The 19,471-nt window shown below is 43.3% G+C and overlaps 1 protein-coding gene across 3 annotated transcripts in view; it reads left to right on the forward strand.

The window, feature by feature from the left end:
- Positions 1-2,912, forward strand: part of HSF2BP (heat shock transcription factor 2 binding protein) — an 83,626-nt gene extending 80,714 nt beyond the window's left edge. For all 3 annotated transcript variants that reach the window (XM_022596806.2, XM_022596808.3, XM_022596809.3), the window contains one exon: positions 931-2,912. In XM_022596806.2, coding sequence (XP_022452514.2) covers positions 931-1,139 — 209 coding nt within the window. In that variant the 3' untranslated portion in view covers positions 1,140-2,912. The remainder of the gene's footprint in view (positions 1-930) is intronic.
- The last annotated feature ends 16,559 nt before the right edge of the window (positions 2,913-19,471 follow it).

Consider the following 19,471-nt stretch of genomic DNA (forward strand, 5'->3'; position numbering starts at 1 on the left):
TGTGTCTTTGGCAGTTTTTGTGCCAGAGCAAGTTTCCTTCCCCTTCCCCCGAATAGGAGCACTTCAACGGTCTGAGCCCAGGGTAGGACAGGGTTTTTTTTCCGCTTCCCAACACAGCAGTCTTCACTGAGCCCTGGTAGCTCTCGTTCAGTGGGGAAGGGCTCTGGGGGCCTTGGTGCTGTGGCAGTTCCCACTGAGGGTTTGCTCAGTCTACTCTCTCAGCCCACTTACTTCTGAAAAGGTTTTTAAAGTGTAGTGCTAACAAGGAGGTGCTGATTTTGAGTCTGGTTCCAATGACAATATCTAATCAAGAATCAGGAGCATGTTAAAGGCTCCCAGTAGAGAGACGTGGTGAGGAGAATTGGATCCCTGGTGGTTAAAGGTTATAACTTGTGTTGGGCTGTTGTTTCAGTCCAGCTGCTTTTTAGTGGTTGCTACAGTATATGCAGGGCTGCCAGGTTCTGTAACTCCAGAGAGCATTCACACGGGAAAACGGAACTCACTTTGAGTGTTGCAGCTGTGACTTTGCGGAACTCAGTGGCCTGAAGAGATGCCATATCTGTATGTGGTCTCTCAGGGCTTTGCTGCACTTGGAGTGAAAAGGAAGTAATACTTCTTAAAGCAATCTTATAACTGGGCAGAATTACAGAAAACTACATGAAAAGCCCTCATATTTTTAGTTCAGCATTTTAAAGTTACGTGACTGTGATATTTGAAGGTGGGATGTTACTAGAGGATGCCATTGTCATGCTCCTCTTATGAGCTAAGCTTTTACATCAGGAAGTGACACTGTTTGGGGTCAGCTCATAGTTTACTAAACTGTCACATCCATCATTCAGAGAGGCCAAGAGCCCCTGAGGGGTGGATTCTGTCCCAAGGTCCCTGTAGAAGGTTTTGTTCTAACCAGAAGTGTTACCTCTTTCCCCCTAGACCCGGACACAGAGGTGTGTCTTCACGTGCTGCGCCTTGTCCAGTCTGTGGTGCTGGAGCCAGAAGTCTTCTCCAGGACGGCCTCGGAGATCCGCAGCTCCCTGCCCCTGCAGCGCATCCTGGCCATGGCCAAGAGCCGCAACCCTCACCTGCAGGCCGTGGCCCAGGAGCTCCTGGAGGACCTGCGCACTCTGGAGCGTGATGCGTAGGGGTGCTCAGCGCCGGCATCCTCTCCCTGGGTCCCCACTTTGTCTTCTAAAGCCACCAGCCGTGTGCCATGTGTTACAGATAGCAAATGTGATGCCTAGAGACGGCTGTGTCCTGAGATGTGCCCACCTGACTTGCTCCTGGAAGTGAACGTGCTTGTGGGTGGTGGGTTAATCTTGCCGGAGGTGAGCCTGAGAAAGGGTCTATTCTTCCGTGAAGACCCACGTCAGCTGCATCCGGAAGAGGGCCTTCTCACAGTGGCTCCTGCTGCCCAGGAGACCCTGAGACCTGTCGGTTCCCCCTAAAAGCGGAAGGTTGAATAACCGCCTACCCCGTTGGTCAGCGTTTTCCTGAGATACCTTTCTTGAAAAACAGTTCATTCGGCTCTCTAATAATTATAATTAATTCCCCACCCCCCAGTTCAAGTTTACCTTTAAATCTTTTGGTGAACCTGCTATTTCAGATGATACTGGACATTTTAGTTCTATATTTTTGTGCCTCTTTTATTTTTGAGTAAAGAAAGTCAGAAGAATCATTGGTGTGCTACAATTATTGTTTTCTGAAGTATTATAAACTTGATGTTAGGAAGGTATATATTACAATGAATACGCGTGGTTGGTGGAAAAATCTCTCCTTACGTTGTTCCGGGTCCTTTGGCTGTAAGCTCAGGAGTCCAGTTTTTCTATAACAGTATCATGACGAGGGCCTCCTAGATTAGAGCACGTGCAGCTGCTTGGAGTTCTTTAAACAATGTGCACGCGTATGTGTACCAGGTCCCCTCATCATGTGTCCTTCTCAACCGCAGAGAACAGAGGAGGATGTGCTCCATTTCTCACAGGTGCCACAACGTGTGAGTGCGGTTCCCTCTCTGGCACCCCTGGAGGCATAGCAGTGCCTCAGGATGACGCTGCAGGCCAGTGGTCTCTGGGCATCCTGTAGGAGCAAAAACACTTGCAGGCGTCCCATACACATTTGTATGCTGTTTCTGCTTGCGTGGCAGTTTGGAATAACTTCATGTTTCTTTTGTAGGCAATGTGCAGTTTATGGCTAAGGCTGAATGAAGGCGCTTACAGGAAGGCACAGTTGCTTGAATTTCACGAGCCGACATATTGTGGAACCTGGCTCATCAGAACCAGAGAAATGTTGTAAAAGGCAGTTTAAAATTCACGGAGGCAGAAATTGGTCCATCTGTGCTGTGTGGCTCTGTAGGTCCTGTTGATTGGCAAATAAAATTGAGAATGTTGTGTTTTTGTTCTTTTCTAGCATAGTATCATTTTCATTTTGGTTATTTGTTTGATAAGGTAACAGGAGATAAACTAGTATAATTAGTTGTGCTGCCTCTAGAAATGCAGGGTCTTTTTCCTGCCAAAGATGGGATCAGTGGCTTATAGAGAAAAATGAAACCGGGCCAAACCCATGAATGTTGCATAGTTTAGGTAATTAGTAGATGGATGTGATTAAGAAGGATACGTTTTTCTTCCTCCTAATTTTAAAGTGCTAAGGATAGCAAGAGTTCTTATGAAAACTCCTTAAGCAAGAAACATGTCATCTATGTGGAATCTAAAAAAAATGGTTCTGAAGAAGCTAGGGGCAGGACAGGAACAAAGATGCAGATGTAGAAAATGGACTTGAGGACATAGGGAAGGGGAAGGGTAAGCTGGGACGAAGTGAGAGAGTAGCATTGACATATAAACACTACCAAATGTAAAATAGATAGCTAGTGGGAAGCGGCCGCATAGCACAGGGAGATCAGCTCGGTGCCAGAGGGGTGGGATAAGGAGGGTGGGAGGGAGACACAAGAGGGAAGAGAAATGGTGATAAATGTATATGTATAGTGATTCACTTGGTTATACAGCAGAAACTAACACACCATTGTAAAGCAATTATACTCCAATAAAGATATGAAAAAAAAGAAACATATGTCAAATACATGTTTTGAATGTATATCACAGGAAAAGTACTTAAGGCCAATTTTAAGGAGTGGCTAGCCTTTCTAATATTTTTGCTCTTCTTATGAAGGTCAAGGGGAAAATGGGTTCTTCGCTTTTTTTGCATCTAAAGCTCTAAAGAAAACTCAGTTTAAAAAGTATGCATAAAAGCATGTACGTGGCAGTATCTGAGGTCTCTTGTGAATTTTAAAATCAGAAACAAAAATCAGGGACTTCCCTGGTGGTGCAGTGGTTAGGAATCTGCCTGCCAGTGCAGGGGACATGGGTTTGAGCCCTGCTCTGGGAAGATCCCACATGCCGCGGAGCATCTGGGCCCGTGCGCCACAACTACTGAGCCTGCACTCTAGAGCCCATGCTCTGCAACGAGACAAGCCAGCGCAATGGGAGGCCTGCACACTGCAACAAGGAGTGGCCCTGCTCGCCACAACTAACGGAGGCCCATGCGCAGCAACAAAGACGCAGTGCAGCCAAAAGTAAATAAATACATTTATTAAAAAAAAACCCAAATCAATAAAATGGTACTTCTTTTTTATTCTTTTGCGGTACGCGGACCTCTCCCGTTGCGGAGCACAGGTTCCGGACACGCAGGTTCAGCGGCCATGGCTCACAGGCCCAGCCACTCCGTGGCATGTGGGATCTTCCCAGACTGGGGCACGAACCCGTGTCCCCTGCATCGGCAGGCGGACTCTCAACCACTGCGCCACCAGGGAAGCCCCCATATATATTTTTTAATAGATCTTTATCGGAGTATAATTGCTTCACAATACCGTGCTAGTTTCTGTTGCACAACAAAGTGAATCAGCCACATGCACACATGTGTCCCCATATCCCCTCCCTCTTGAGCCTCCCTCCCACCCTCCCTATCTCACCCCTCCAGGTGGTCACAAAGCACGGAGCCGATCTCCCTGTGCTGTGCTGCTGCTTCCCACCAGCCAACTGTTTACATTCGCTAGTGTACATATGTCGATGCTACTCTCACTTCACCTCAGCTTCGCCCTCCCACCTGACCCAGCAATCCCACTGCTGGGCATATACCCTGAGAAAACCATAATTCAAAAAGGTACGTATGTCTTTAAATTTTAAAGAATTCCCTTTCTATTTATTAAGTTAAGGAACTTTTTCTCCTTGGTGCTGTCAGTTTGTATGTAAAGGCATGACACCTGCCATGTCAACAGCCAGACTTCACCCCCACCACCACCCCTCGGCTGGTGATCAGGGCAGTTTCTTGCTGTTCAGTTTCTCATTACCAATCTAGTCTGTCTTCTGTGACGTCTGAGAGGAGCCCATCCTGCTAGGATGCAGGTCACTGTGTCTGCTCGTGGCATGAACTTCGATAAGCCTAATGTTATAAGGAGTTCATCTCATCCCAGATACGTATATAGCCCCATGTTTATCACTTATTCCAGAGAATTTTAAAATTAATTACAGTAGCAAGCATGGCATCACAAGTCTGGGACTTGAAGAAAAGCAGCCGAGGCCTGGAGTCAGACGATGGGCAAAGGAGGAATTTTAATAAAAGTTGTAAATGTGCCCATTCCACTGATTCTGTAGCTGTATTGCCATGACATGAATATGAATGGAAAAGGTTGGTCAGTACTTTTGTAGGCTTAACTGATTTTCTGAGAAGCCCTGAAGTTGAAGTTCACTCTGTTTTCTTCCATGATGTAGATGCTTAGACAGCTTCAGAAGGGCCTCTCTGACCAGCGTAGGGTCTCCAGTATAGACCCTGATACAGTGTAGGAAACAGGATAAGATACAGCATTCTTTGGGGAGAGTGTGGCCTCAGAAGGTGGAGCCAATGAACCTGTTAGAAAGTCTTTGGATACTTTTCAAGTCCAGGCTCAGGTGGGCAGGGCAGGGGTCCATCTTTAAGGCCCACAGCTGTCTCTCTGCTCTGAGAATGTGCACATTGAAATTTGTCTCCAGCTGTAGAATGAATGTGCTACTGCATGTCACACAATGAAGACTTTCTGCCTTTTGTTGTTATTTGTAATCCTTCAGGTGTTTTGAATTGTGGTAAAATTTATCACAGAAATGTGGACGGTGAACATAAAATTTAAACCATTTTGAAGTGTAGAATTCAGTGGTATTAAATATATTCACAGTGTTGTGTAACCATCACCACTGTCTGTTGCCAGAACTTTTTATCGTACCAAATAGAAACTCTGTACATTAAACAGTAACTCCTTCTTTTCTTTTCTTTTCTTTTTTTTTAAAAAATATGTATTTATTTATTTTATTTATTTGGTTGCACCAGGTCTTAGTTGCAGCAGGTGGGCTCCTTAGTTGTGGCTCGTGGACTCCTTAGTTGTGGCTCACGTGTCACAGTGGTTAAGACTCTGCACTCCCAATGCAGGGCGCCTGGGTTCGATCCCTGGTCAGGGAACTAGATCCCACATGCATGCCACAACTAAGAGTTCGCATACCGCAACTAAGGAGCCAGGTGAGCTGCAACTAAGGAGCCAGGAGAGCTGCAACTAAGGAGCCAGGTGAGCCACAACTAAATAACTCCTCATTTTATAACTGCCCTCCTCCCAGCCCTGATATCCTCTGTTCTACTTCTATCTCTATGAATTTGACTTCTCAAGTACCTTATATAAGTGAAATCAAATATTTGTCCTGGGTCTGGCTTATTTCACTCAGCATAGTGTCTTCAGGGTTCATCCATGTTGAGCATTAGTCAGAACTTCGTTACTTTTTATGGTGTATAAATAGTCCATTGTATCTTTGTAACACATTTTGTTTATCCATTTATCTGTTGATGGACACTTGTTTTAACCTTTGGCTATTGTGAATAATGCAGTGAATATTGGTATACAAGTATCTGTTTGAGTTCCTGCTTTCAGGTCTTTTGCATGAGTACCTAAATGTGAAATTGCTCTATCATATGGTTTAGGGTTTTCTCTCTCTATAAAATCATGTTGTCTCAAATAGTGATAATTTTACTTTTTCCTTTCCAATTTGGACGCCTTTTATTTCTTTTTTCACCCGATTGCTCTGGCTAGGACTTTCAGTACTACGTTGACTAAGAGGGGTGAGACTGTGCACCTTTGTCTTGTTCCTTATATTAAGGGAAAAGGTTTTAATTTTTCACTGTTGAGTATGATGTTAGCTCTGGGCTTGTTGTGTTTGGCCTTATAGTGTTGAGGTATGTTCTGTCCATACCCAGTTAGTTGAGAGTTTTTATGATAAATGGATGTTGGGTTTTGCCAAATGCTTTTTCTGCATCTATTGAGATGATCATATGATTTTTATTCTTCCATTTGTTAATGTGGTGTATCACATTGATGGATTTGTGGGTATTGAACTATCCTTGGCATATTGGAATAAATCCCCACTTGATCATGGTGTATGATCCTTTTAATGTGTTGTTGAATTTGGTTTGCTAATGTTTTGTTGAGGATTTTTGCATCTATGCCCAGGGATATTGGCCTGTAGTTTCTTTTTTGGTGGCATCCTTGTCTGGTTTTGGTATCAGGGAGTACTGGCTTTGTAAAATGAATCTGGGAGCATTCCCCCCTCTTCAGTTTTCTGGAAGAGTTTGAGAAGGATAGGTATCAAATCTTCTTTGAATTTTTGGTAGAATTCACGAGTGAAGCCATCTGGTCCTGGACTTTTGTTTGTAGAGAGATTTTTTGGATTACTGTTCAGTTTCCTTACTAGTGATCAGTCTATTCAAATTTTCTATTTCTCCATAATTCTGTCTTGGAAGATTGTATGTTTCTAGGAATTTATCCATTTTTTAAAATTTGGGCTAATTCTGAGGTCCAATTTGTTGGCATATAATTGTTCATAGTAGTCTCGTGATTCTTTGTATTTCTTTGGTATCAGTTGTAATTTCCCCTCTTTCACTTCTGAATTTATTTGAGCCTTCTCTCTTTTTTCTCAGTGAGCTTATCTAAAGGTTTGTCAATTTTATCTTTTCCAAGAACCAGCTCTTAGTTTCACTGATTTTTTTCTATGTCTGTTTTAGTCTCTATTTCATTTATTTCCACTTTGATCTTTATTATTTCCTTCCTTCTACTAACTTTGGGTTTTGTTTGTTCTAGTTCCTTCAGGTGTAAAGTTAGATTGTTTGAGATTTTTCTTGTGTCTTGAGGTAGGGCTATATCGCTATGAGCTTCCCTCTTAGAACTCCTTTAATGTATTCCAGAGATTTTGCTGTGTTGTATTTCCATTTTCATTTGTCTCAGGTATTTTTAAATTTCTCCTTTGATTTATTTGTTGACTCATTGGTTGTTCAGGAGCATGTTGCTAATCACCACCTATTTGTAATTTTTCCAGTTTTCTTGTAATTGATTTCTAGCTGTATGTCATTGTGGTCAGAAAAGATGCTTAATATGTCTTCAATCTTCTTAAATTTACCCAGGCTTGTTCTGTGGTCTAGGATGTGATGTATCCTGGAGAATGTTCCCTGTGCACTTGAGAAGAATGTACTGCTGCTTTTGGATGGAATGTTCTCTCTCTCTATATATATCTATTAAGTCCATCTAGTCTAATGTGTCATTTAAGGCCAGTGTTTCCTTATTAATTTTCTGTCTGAATGATCTATCCATTGATATAATTGGGGTGTTAAAGTTCCCCAACTATTATTGTATTGCTGTCAGTTTCTCCCTTTGGGTGTGTTAAGCACCTATGTTGGGTGCATAAATACTTATAAATGTTATGTCTTCTTGTTGGATTGACTGCTTTTTCATTATGTAATGCTCATTTTTGTCCTTTATTAGTCTTTGTTTTAAAGTGTATTTTGTGTGATGAAGTGTAGTTATCCTAGCTTTCTTTTGGTTTCCATTTGCATCATAAGACATTTAAACATTAAACATAATTTACATTTAAAGTAATTATTCATAGGTATGTACTTATTGCCATTTTGTTATTTGTTTTCTGGCTGTTTTGTAGTTCCACTGTGTTCCTTTCTTCCTCTCTTGCTTTCTTTCCTTGTGATTTGAAGGACTTTCTGTAGTGTTATGCTTAGATTCCTTTCTCATTGTTTTTGGTTTATCTAATAGGTTTTGCCTTGTGGTTACCATGAGGCTCACATGTAACAGCTTATATATATATATATATATATATATATATATATATAGTCAGTCTATTTTAGGTTGATGGCAAGTTAAGTTTTTTTTTAACATCTTTATTGGAGTATAATTGCTTTACAATGGTGTGTTAGTTTCTGCTGTATAACAAAGTGAATCAGCTATACGTATACATATATCCCTATATCTCCTCCCTCTTGCATCTCCCTCCCACCTTCCCTATCCCCCGTCTCTAGGTGGACACAAAGCACCAAGCTGATCTCCCTGTGCTATGTGGCTGCTTCCCACTAGCTATCTATTTTACATGTGGTAGTGTATATATGTCCATGCCACTCTCTCACTTCATCCCAGCTTACCCTTGCCCCTCCCTGTGTCCTCAGTTCTGTTCTCTACGTCTGCGTTTTTATTCCTGTCCTCCCCCAGGTTCTTCAGAACCTTTTTTTTTTTTTTTATTCCATATATATGTGTTAGCATACGGTATTTGTTTTTCTCTTTCTGAGTTACTTCACTCTGTATGACAGACTCTAGGTCCATCCACCTCACTACAAATAACTCAATTTAGTTTCTTTTTATGGCTGAGTAATATTCCAGTGTATATATGTGCCACATCTTCTTTATCCATTCATCTGTCGATGGACACTTAGGTTGCTTCCATGTCCTGGCTATTGTAAGTAGAGCTGCAGTGAACATTGTGGTACATGACTCTTTTTGAATTATGGTTTTCTCAGGGTATATGCCCAGTAGTGGGATTGCTGGGTCGTATGGTAGTTCTATTTTTAGTTTTTTAAGGAACCTCCATACTGTTCTCTATAGTGGCTATATCAATTTACGTTCCCACCAACAGTGCAAGAGGGTTCACTTTTCTCCACACCCTCTCCAGCATTTATTGTTTGTAGATTTTTTGATGATGGCCATTCTGACCGGGGTGAGGTGATACCTCATTGTAGTTTTGATTTGCATTTCTCTAATGATTAGTGATGTTGAGCATCCTTTCATGTGTTTGTTGGCAATCTGTATATCTTCTTTGGAGAAATGTCTGTTTAGGTCTTCTGCCCATTTTTGGTTTGGGGTGTTTGTATTTTTGATATTGAGCTGTGTGAGCTGCTTGTATATTTTGGAGATTAATCCTTTGTCAGTTGCTTCATTTGCAAATATTTTCTCCCATTCTGAGGGTTGTCTTTTCGTCTCGTTTATGGTTTCCTTTGCTGTGCAAAAGCTTTTAAGTTTCATTAGGTCCCATTTGTTTACTTTTGTTTTTATTTCCATTTCTCTAGGAGGTGGGTCAAAAAGGATGTTGCTGTGATTTATGTCATAGAGTGTTCTGCCTATGTTTTCCTCTTAAGAGTTTTATAGTACCTGGGCCTTACATTTAGGTCTTTAATCCATTTAGAGTTTATTTTTGTGTATGGTGTTTGGGAGTGTTCTAATTTCGTTCTTTTACACGTACCTGTCCAGTTTTCCCGGCACAACTTATTGAAGAGGCTGTCTTTTCTCCACTGTATATTCTTGCCTCCTTTATCAAAAATAAGGTGACCATATGTGCATGGGTTTCTCTCTGGGCTTTCTATCCTGTTCCATTGATCTATATTCCTGTTTTTGTGCCAGTACCATACTGTCTTGATTACTGTAGCATTGTAGTATAGTCTGAAGTCCGGGAGCCTGATTCCTCCAGCTCCGTTTTTCTTTCTCAAGATTGCTTTGGCTATTCGGGGTCTTTTGTGTTTCCACACAAATTGTGAAATTTTTTGCTCTAGTTCTGTAGAAAATGCCATTGGTAGTTTGATGGGGATTGCACTGAATCTGTAGATTGCTTTGGGTAGTAGAGTCATTTTCACAATATTGATTCCTCCAATCCAAGAACATGGTATACCTCTCCATCTGTTTGTATCATCTTTAATTTCTTTCATCAGTGTCTTATAGTTTTCTGCATACAGGTCTTTTTTCTCCTTAGGTAGGTTTATTCCTAGGTATTTTATTCTTTTTTGTTGCAGTGGTAAATGGGAGTGTTTCCTTAATTTCTCTTTCAGATTTTTCATCATTAGTGTATAGGAATGCAAGAGATTTCTGTGAATTAATTTTGTATCCTGCTACTTTACCAAATTCATTGATTAGCTCTAGTAGTTTTCTGGTAGCATCTTTAGGATTCTCTATGTATGGTATCATGTCATCTGCAAACAGTGACAGCCTTACTCTTCTTTTCTGATTTGGATTCCTTTTATTTCTTTTTCATCTCTGATTCCTGTGGCTAAAACTTCCAAAACTATGTTGAATAAGAGTGGTGAGAGTGGGCAACCTTGTCTTGTTCCTGATCGTAGTGGAAATGCTTTCAGTTTTTCACCATTGAGGACAATGTTGGCTGTGGGTTTGTCATATATGGCCTTTATTATGTTGAGGTTAGTTCCTTCTGCTTCTACTTTCTGGAGGGTTTTTTTTTTTATCATAAATGGGTGTTGAATTTTGTCAAAAGCTTTTTCTGCATCTATTGAGATGATCATATGGTTTTTATTCTTCAATTTGTTAATATGGTGTATCACATGGATTGGTTTGTGTATACTGAAGAATCCTTGCATTCCTGGGATAAATCCCACTTGATCATGGTGTATCATCCTTTTAATGTGCTGTTGGATTTTGTTTGCTAGTATTTTATTGAGGTTTTCTGCATCTGTGTTCATCAGTGATCTTGGCCTGTAGTTTTCTTTCTTTGTGACATCTTTGTCTGGTTTTGGTATCAGGGTGATGGTGGCCTCGTAGAATGAGTTTGGGAGTGTTCCTCCCTCTGCTCTATTTTGGAAGAGTTTGAGAAGCATAGGTGTTAGCTCTTCTCTAAATGTTTGATAGAATTCACCTGTGAAGCCATCTGGTCCTGGGTTTTTGTTTCTTGGAAGACTTTTAATCACAGTTTCAATTTCAGTGCTTGTGATTGGTCTGTTTACATTTTCTATTTCTTCCTGGTTTAGTCTTGGAAGGTTGTGCTTTTGTAAGAATTTGTCCATTTCTTCCAGGTTGTCCATTTTATTGGCATATCGTTGCTTGTAGTAATCTCTCATGATCCTTTGTATTTCTGCAGTGTCAGTTGTTACTTCTCCTTTTTCATTTCTAATTCTATTGATTTGAGTCTTCTACCTTTTTTTTCTTGATGAGTCTGGCTAATGGTTTATCAATTTTATCTTCTTAAAGAATCAGCTTTTAGTTTTATTCATCTTTGCTATCATTTCCTTCATTTCTTTTTCATTTATTTCTGATCTGGTCTTTATGAGTTCTTTCCTTCCGCTAACTTTTGTTCTTCTTTCTCTAATTGCTTTAGGTGTAAGGTTAGGTTGTTTATTTGAGATGTTTCTTATTTCTTGAGGTAGGATTGTATTGCTATAAACTTCCCTCTTAGAACTGCTTTGGCTGCATCCCATAGGTTTTGGGTCATTGTGTTTTCATTGTCATTTGTTTCTAGGTATTTTTTGATTTCCTCTTTGATTTCTTCAGTGATCTCTTGGTTACTTAGTAATGTATTGTTTAGCCTCCATGTGTTTGTATTTTTTACAGATTTTTCCTGTAATTGATATCTAGTCTCATAGCGTTGTGGTCAGAAAAGATACTTGATATGATTTCAGTTTTCTTAAATTTACCAAGGCTTGATTTGTGACCCAAGATATGATCTATCCTGGAGAATGTTCCATGAGCACTTGAGAAGAAAGTGCATTCTGTTGTTTCTGGATGGAATGTCCTATAAATATCAATTAAGTCCATCTTGTTTAATGTATCATTTAAAGCTTGTGTTTCCTTATCTATTTTCATTGTGGATGATCTGTCCATTGGTGAAAATGGGGTGTTAAAGTCCCCTACTATTATTGTGTTACTGTTGATTTCCCGTTTTATGGCTGTTAGCGTTTGCCTTCTGTTTTGAGGTGCTCCTATGTTGGGTGCATAAATATTTACAATTGTTATATCTTCTTGTTGGATTGATCCCTTGATCATTATGTAGTGTCCTTCTTTGTCTCTTGTAATAGTCTTTATTTTAAGGTCTATTTTGTCTGGTATGAGAATTGCTACTCCAGCTCTCTTTTGATGCCCATTTTCATGGAATATCTTTTTCCATCCCCTCACTTTCAGTCTGTATGTGTCCCTAGGTCTGAAGTGGGTCTTTTGTAGACAGCATATATATGGGTCTTGTCTTTGCATCCATTCAGCCAGTCTGTGTCTTTTGGTTGGAGCATTTAATCCATTTATATGTAAGGTAATTATTGGTATGTATGTTCCTATTACCATTTTCTTAATTGTTTTGGGTTTGTGATTGTAGGTCTTTTCTTTCTCGTGTGTTTCCTACCTAGAGAAGTTCCTTTAGCATTTGTTGTAAAGCTGGTTTGGTGGTGCTGAACTCTCTTAGCTTTTGCTTGTCTGTAAAGGTTTTAATTTCTCTGTTGAATCTGAATGAGATCCTTGCTGGGTAGAGTAATCTTGGTTGTAGGTTTTTCTCCTTCATCACTTTAAATATGTCCTCTCACTCCCTTCTGGCTTGCAGAGTTTCTGCTGAAACATCAGCTGTTAACTTTATGGAGATTCCCTTGTGTGTTATTTGTTGCTTTTCCCTTGCTGCTTTTAATATTTTTTCTTTGTATTTAATTTTTGATAGTTTGATTAATATGTGTCTTGGTGTGTTTTTCCTAGGGTTTATCCTGTATGGGAGTCTCTGTGCTTCCTGGACTTGGGTGACTATTCCTTTCCCATGTTAGGGAAGTTTTCTACTATAATCTCTTCAAATATTTTCTTAGTCCCTTTCTTTTTCTCATCTTCTTCTGGGACCCCTGTAATTCAAATGTTGGTGCATTTAATGTTGTCCCAGAGGTCTCTGAGCCTGTCCTCAATTCTTTTCATTCTTTTTTCTTCGTTCTGCTCTGTGGTGGTTATTTCCACTATTTTATCTTCCAGGTCACTTATCCGTTCTTCTGCCTCAGTTATTCTGCTATTGATCCCTTCTAGGGAATTTTTATTTTCATTCATTGTGTTGTTCATCACTGTTTGTTTGCTCTTTATTTCTTCTAGGTCCTTGTTAAATGTTTCTTGCATTTTCTCTATTCTGTTTCCAAGATTTTGGATCATCTTTAGTATCATTACTCTGAATTCTTTTTCAGGTAGACTGCCTAGTTCCTCTTCATTTGTTTGGTCTGGTGGGTTTTTACCTTGTTCCTTCATCTGCTGCGTACTTCTCTGTCTTCTCATTTTGCTTAACTTACTATGTTTGGGGCCTCCTTTTCGCAGGCTGCAGGTTCGTAGTTCCCATTGTTTTTTGGTGTCTGCCTCCAGTGGGTAAGGTTGGTTCAGTGGGTTGTGTAGGCTTCCTGCTGGAGGGGGACTGGTGCCTGTGTCCTGGTGGATGAGGCTTGATCTTGCCTTTCTGGTGGGCAGGACTGCGTCCAGTGGTGTGTTTTGGGGTGCCTGTGAATTTATTATGATTTTAGGCAGCCTCTCTGCTAATGGGTGGGGTTGTGTTCCTGACTTGCTAGTTGTTTGGAATGGGGTGTCCAGCACTGTAGCTTGCTGGTCGTTGAGTGGAGCTGGGTCTTAGCGTTGAGACGTAGATCTCTGGAGAGCTCTCACTGATTGATATTACATGGGGTCGGGAGGTCTCTGGTGGCCCAGTGTTGTGCTCGGCTCTCCTACCTCAGAGGCTCAGGCCTCAGGCCTCACCCATGGCTGGAGCACCAAGACCCTGTCAGCCACAAGGCTCAGAAGAAAAGGGAGAAAAAAGAAAGAAAGAGAAATAAATAAATAAAATTAAGTTATTAAAATGAAAAAAAGAAACGTAATAAAAAGAGAAAAAGAAGAGAGCAACCAAACCAATAAACAAATCCACCAATGATAATAAGCACTAAAAACTATACCAAGAAAAAAAAAGGGACAGACAGAACCCGAGGACAAATGGTAAAAGCAAACCTCTACAGACAAAATCACACAAAGAAGCATACACATACACACAGAAACAGACAAAGAAAAAAAAATATATATATATATATTAAAAAAAGGAAGAGAGCAACCAAATCAATAAACAAATCTACCAATGATAACAAGCGCTAAAAACTAAACTAAGAAAAACATAAAAATCAGAAACTAGTCAGTTGCATACAGCAAACCCCAAGTCTACAGTTGCTCCCAAAGTCCACTGCCTCAATTTTGGGCTGATTCGTTGTCTATTCAGGTATTCCACAGATGCAGGGTACCTCAGGTTGATTGTGGAGATTTAATCTGCTGCTCCTGAGGCTGCTGGGAGAGGTTTCCCTTCCTCTTCTTTGTTCGCACAGCTCCCGGGGTTCAGCTTTGGATTTGGCCCCGCCTCTGCGTGCAGATGACCCTCTGACATCTTTTTGGGAAGTCTGAGTTCTGCCAGCGTTCAGTAGGTGTTCTGTAGGAGCTGTTTCACAAGTAGATGTATTTTTGATGCATTTGTGGGGAGGTTGGTGATCTCCACGTCTTACTCCTCCGCCGTCTTGAAGATCCCCCTAGGAAAACTAGTTCTTTGATCTTGGACCAGGCAGTTAACTTCTCTGAGCCTCAGATTTCCGTTCGTGCAGTACCTCCTCACCCCAGAGGCCCAGTCAGGTGCGAGGGAAGGGCTGTTGCTCACAGGCTGGCACAGGACCGAATTCAGCAAGTTAAGTTTGAACACATCCTAAAGCTCTGCATTTTCACTCCCATGCCCAACCTGTGCTTTAAGTTTTTGATGTCACGTTTTACATCTTTTTATTTTGTGTATCCCTTAATTAAATGTCGTTATAGTTATTTTTACTACTCTTGTCTTTTACCCTTCATACTAGCTCTGTAAGTGATTAATCTACTTTCTTAATTATATACTTAACCATTACCAAGTAAGATTTTTCCTTTCATATGTTTTCTTGTTACTGATTGGTACCCTTTCTTTTCAGCTTAAAGAAGTCCATTTAACTTTTTTTGTAGGGTTGGTTTAGTGGTGATAAACTCTTTTAGCTTTTGCTTGTCTGGAAAGCACTTTTTTTCCTTTGAATATATCATGCCACTCCCTTCTGGCCTGCAAAGTTTCTGCAGAGAAATCTTCTAATAGGCTTATGGGGGCTCGTTATATGTAAAAGTTGTTTTCCTATTGCTGCTTTTAAGATTCTCTCTTTCCTGTTCACTTTTGACATCTTCATTATAATGTGTCTTGGTGTGGGTCTCTCTGGACTCATTGTATTTTGATCTTTCTGGGATTCCTGGATCTGATGTGTTTTCTGCTGGGGAGTCACGGAACGCTTTGACAACACGTTAAACTGCTCTACACAGAAATGCCTGTAAGCACACATGTGCCATTTCCTATACAATTTCTGGGAGTTTGTGGGAACCCACCACCAACAGCTTGTAAGGACCTCTTGCTCTGGACGTGAGAGTCATGTTTGTTGAGTTCCTGTGGCCTAGTGCAGTGCCAGGCATGTAACGAGGCCCTCTGGCATGAAAAGCATTTGATAGCGTCCTGCTTTCTGTGGAACTGTGAGGTTTCCCACATTGACGTCAGCCCTGTAACTGCACACAGAGCATTTGGTTTCCTGGTGGCCGTCAGGGCTTGTGTGCAGTTTGTACTAGCCCAGTGTTCACAGCCACTTTCTGTGGGTGAGGGGACGAGCCCAGGGAGGCCACACTGCCTGCCCACGTGGCCCAGCCACGATTCAAGCTTGAGTCCCTTTTTGGTAGCCCTTAATCACGATGTGATGTCACCTCCACCTCCTGGGGTGTGTGTCCACCATTGTCTGTGGTCACTTGTTCTCCACACCAGGGTCGGGTCCTACTCTTGGGCTTTCATAGTTCTGGTGACCTGCAGTTTAGATCCCTCTGGCACCCTCTTTGGCCACCATGCCTGGATGCTACCAGCAGGCCCACGGGGTCATAGAGGGTGGGAAGGAAGGGAGGCAGAGGACAGCGGCCAGACGTCCACCAGTTATGCCTTCTGCCCTACCCCCACGTGGTGTTTAGACAGCATGTGCTCATACATGACAGGTGCCCGTGGCTGCCTGATCACATGATAGCAGTCAGAGACAGGGAGAGATGGAGATGAATCGTCAGCATTAAAAACGTTGGCTTTTATTTTAACATCTTTATTGGAGTATAATTGCTTTACACTGGTGTGTTAGTTTCTGCTGTATAACAAAGTGAATCAGTTATACATATACATATGTTCCCATATCTCTTCCCTCTTGCGTCTCCCTCCCTCCCACCCTCCCTATCCCACCCCTCCAGGCGGTCACAAAGCACCGAGCTGATCTCCCTGTGCTGTGCGGCTGCTTCCCACTAGCTATCTATTTTACATTTGGTAGTTTATATATGTCCATGCCACTCTCTCACTTTGTCACAGCTTACCCTTCCCCCTCCCCCTATCCTCAAGTCCATTCTCTAGTAGGTCTGTGTCTTTATTCCTGTCTTACCCCTAGATTCTTCATGACCTTTTTTTTTTTTCTTAGATTCCATATATATGTGTTAACATACGATATTTGCTTTTCTCTTTCTGACTTACTTCACTCTGCATGACAGACTCTAGGTCTATCCACCTCATTACAAATAGCTCAATTTCGTTTCTTTTTATGGCTGAGTAATATTCCATTGTATATATGTGCCACATCTTCTTTATCCATTCATCCGATGATGGACACTTAGGTTGTTTCCATCTCCTGGCTATTGTAAACAGAGCTGCAATGAACATTTTGGTCCATGACTCTTTTTGAATTATGGTTTTCTCAGGGTATATGCCCAGTAGTGGGATTGCTGGGTCATATGGTAGTTTTATTTTTAGAAAAACGTTGACTTCTAAAAGGTTCTGTTCAGTATTTGCAGGTCAGTTTACAAAATTAACATTTATTCCTATTTCAGGATCACTACAGCCTGTCTTGCCTTTGCCTGGAATAACTGAGTATTTCTCTCTTTCAGTCTTTCTTTGAGATCCCATAGAGCTGAGACAGATGAGGCCAGGAGCAGACAAACTCTCCTACCTGCTCTAGTCCAAAAGCCAGCTCCAGGCGTGGCTCGGATTGGAGGTAGTTGGCCTCCTGCCCCCTCCACCCCCCACTCTGGGGAGGGGCCATGGGGGCCAGAGGGGAGGTGACCCCTGGCACGAAGGACTGGTGCTTTTTCTCCTTGTTCGTTTGTTTTTTGTTCTTGCGGTACGCAGGCCTCTCACTGTTGTGGCCTCTCCCGTTGCTGAGCACAGGCTCCAGATGCGCAGGCTCAGTGGCCATGGCTCACGGGCCCAGCCGCTCCACAGCATGTGGGATCTTCCCGGACCGGGGCACGAACCCGTGTCCCCTGCATCGGCAGGCGGACTCTCAACCACTGCGCCACCAGGGAAGCCCCTCTCCTTGTTCTGTAACCAAATGCCAACAGAGGAGAAATAAAGGGGCAGCTGAAGCTTGGAAGATATCATCTAAGGGCAGAGGGGAGCAAGCCCCTTGGGTTGGCACAAGATTCATGAAAAGTGTGTTTTTCCGGGCCCTGAAGCATCAAAGTTGTTTTTTGAGGTGAACCGTTTTCATGACAATCTGTATATAAACAACACATCACACACTTGCTGCCCTTATACGTTGTACTTGGCACGTTTAACTCTTCTTGGTGAGTCAGGGTAGCCACCAGCCAGGAAGCAAGTCCCAGAACCTTAGTGCTACACTTGGTATTTGAACACACTTCCTCCAGTTACGAGGGTAGGAGGTGCTTTTCAGGTTGGGATGAGTTTCTCGCCTCCGGGTGCCTCCTGGTTATGGGGGGCAGCAGCACCTCTGTTGGCCCGAGTGCCTGTTGGTCAGAAGTGGTTCAGGTGTGGTTCTGATCAGGTGCAGGGAGTGGCGGGGCCTTTCCACCCCAATGGGACTGTGATCCTGGCATGGCTGCAGCCTGGGGCAGTGCTGCGTCTGTAGCGTGGCCGTGTGGCACCAAGACCTTGGGCTTCTCCCGTCAGGTCCCCTGGTCTGCAGGAAAGTGCCCTGGGGGAGCAGCAGAGCTCCCACCCTGCACTGCTGGCGCCCAGCAGCCCCTGCTTCTCTGCCGTCTTGGTTCTCATCCACCTCGACTGGGAGGGGAGGCGTGACCTGCCCTTTGGAGGCCTCTGCGGCTGCGGCCCTGGGCTCCTGCTGTCCTCATGCTCTGGAGTTTATCCTCCTCTGGAGCACTCATGCCGCTGGATGGCCGGGACACCGTGGCTGAAGCCACAAAGGCCACTTTCCTGTGGCCTCTGCTCCTCTGCCCTCTCTCCCCACACGCACACCAGTGTGGACTCTCCCCGCATCCCTGCCCCCCAGCACTCCCTGCTCGGACACGGGTCAAGTTCAGTGATGACGTCCCTGGAAGGTCTGTGAGTGGCTGCAGCCCCAGATCTTGTCTGTGAGTGTGTGTATCCGTGTGCATGTGTATCCATGTGTGTGCATCTCTAAGTGTGTCTGCACGCGTGCATGTGTGTCTGTGTGCCTGCGTGGGATTTGTCATCCCTTCCTGTGACGCTAAGCAGGTGTCTTGGCTCTGGTGCAGCCAGGTTACTCTGTTAGGCCTGGTCTCCAAGCCCATGAAATCCTGGAAGAAATTTGGCCACAAATAAGAAAACCCAAGTCTCTAGGTATAGATTTCTTTCCAGGAGTGGAAGGGAAGCACGTAAAAGAATAAAAATCCGGAAGCAGCAGCATCCTTGGAGATTGTCCTCCAGGGAGCGGCACAGAGGGGAGGGCTGGCTCGCTGAGCACCATGCACTTGGCTGGCCTGGGGCTGCCCTTTGTCTCCTGTGTCTTGTCTGAATGGACCTGTCACAGGGGGGTTGTTATTTTCTATCTGATGTTGAGGTCGTGAGTTTCCAGTGCAGAGCTAAGGAAACCCAGAGTAAGACAGGGCCTCTGCTGAGGGGGCTGGACTAGGGTTCAGAGTGGACATTTGTCCTCCTGTCCCCCTCACTCTGTGTCCCCATGTAAGCTGGGGTTAGGGCTCCTGTGCTCGCAGGAGGGCTGTGGCCGCAGGACTTCCGGTGACGCTGAAGACACTTGCCTCCGCGTTTCTGGGGATGTGTATCTGTTTTGCTGTTTCTGACTGTGGACCAAGAGTACTGTGCTCAGACGTGAGGCCAGGCTTAAGGGAGCAGTGACAGGTGACAGGGCCCTGGCCCTGCAGGACAGACCTGAAGCTCCCTGCTCATCTGAGGCCAGGTTTGCATTTCCCCTTCAACCCAGCAGCCAAGTGACCGGGGTCCTGGGCGGAGGGCCGGCCTGGGCAGAAGCCCCTCTGCCCCCCACGGTCCTATGACCTCGAGCCCCTTTCTGAACCTTGTTTTCCTTCCTGTGCTGGAAAAACTGCTGCTCCTGGAAGCTGCCTGGAGGAAAGCGCTGTCCT

The sequence above is a fragment of the Delphinapterus leucas genome, chromosome 4 (genome assembly GCF_059928025.1).
Source record: "Delphinapterus leucas isolate spDelLeu-1000000601 "Yukka" chromosome 4, BTC_Dleu_Yukka2, whole genome shotgun sequence".
Classification (NCBI taxonomy): Eukaryota; Metazoa; Chordata; class Mammalia; order Artiodactyla; family Monodontidae; genus Delphinapterus; species Delphinapterus leucas.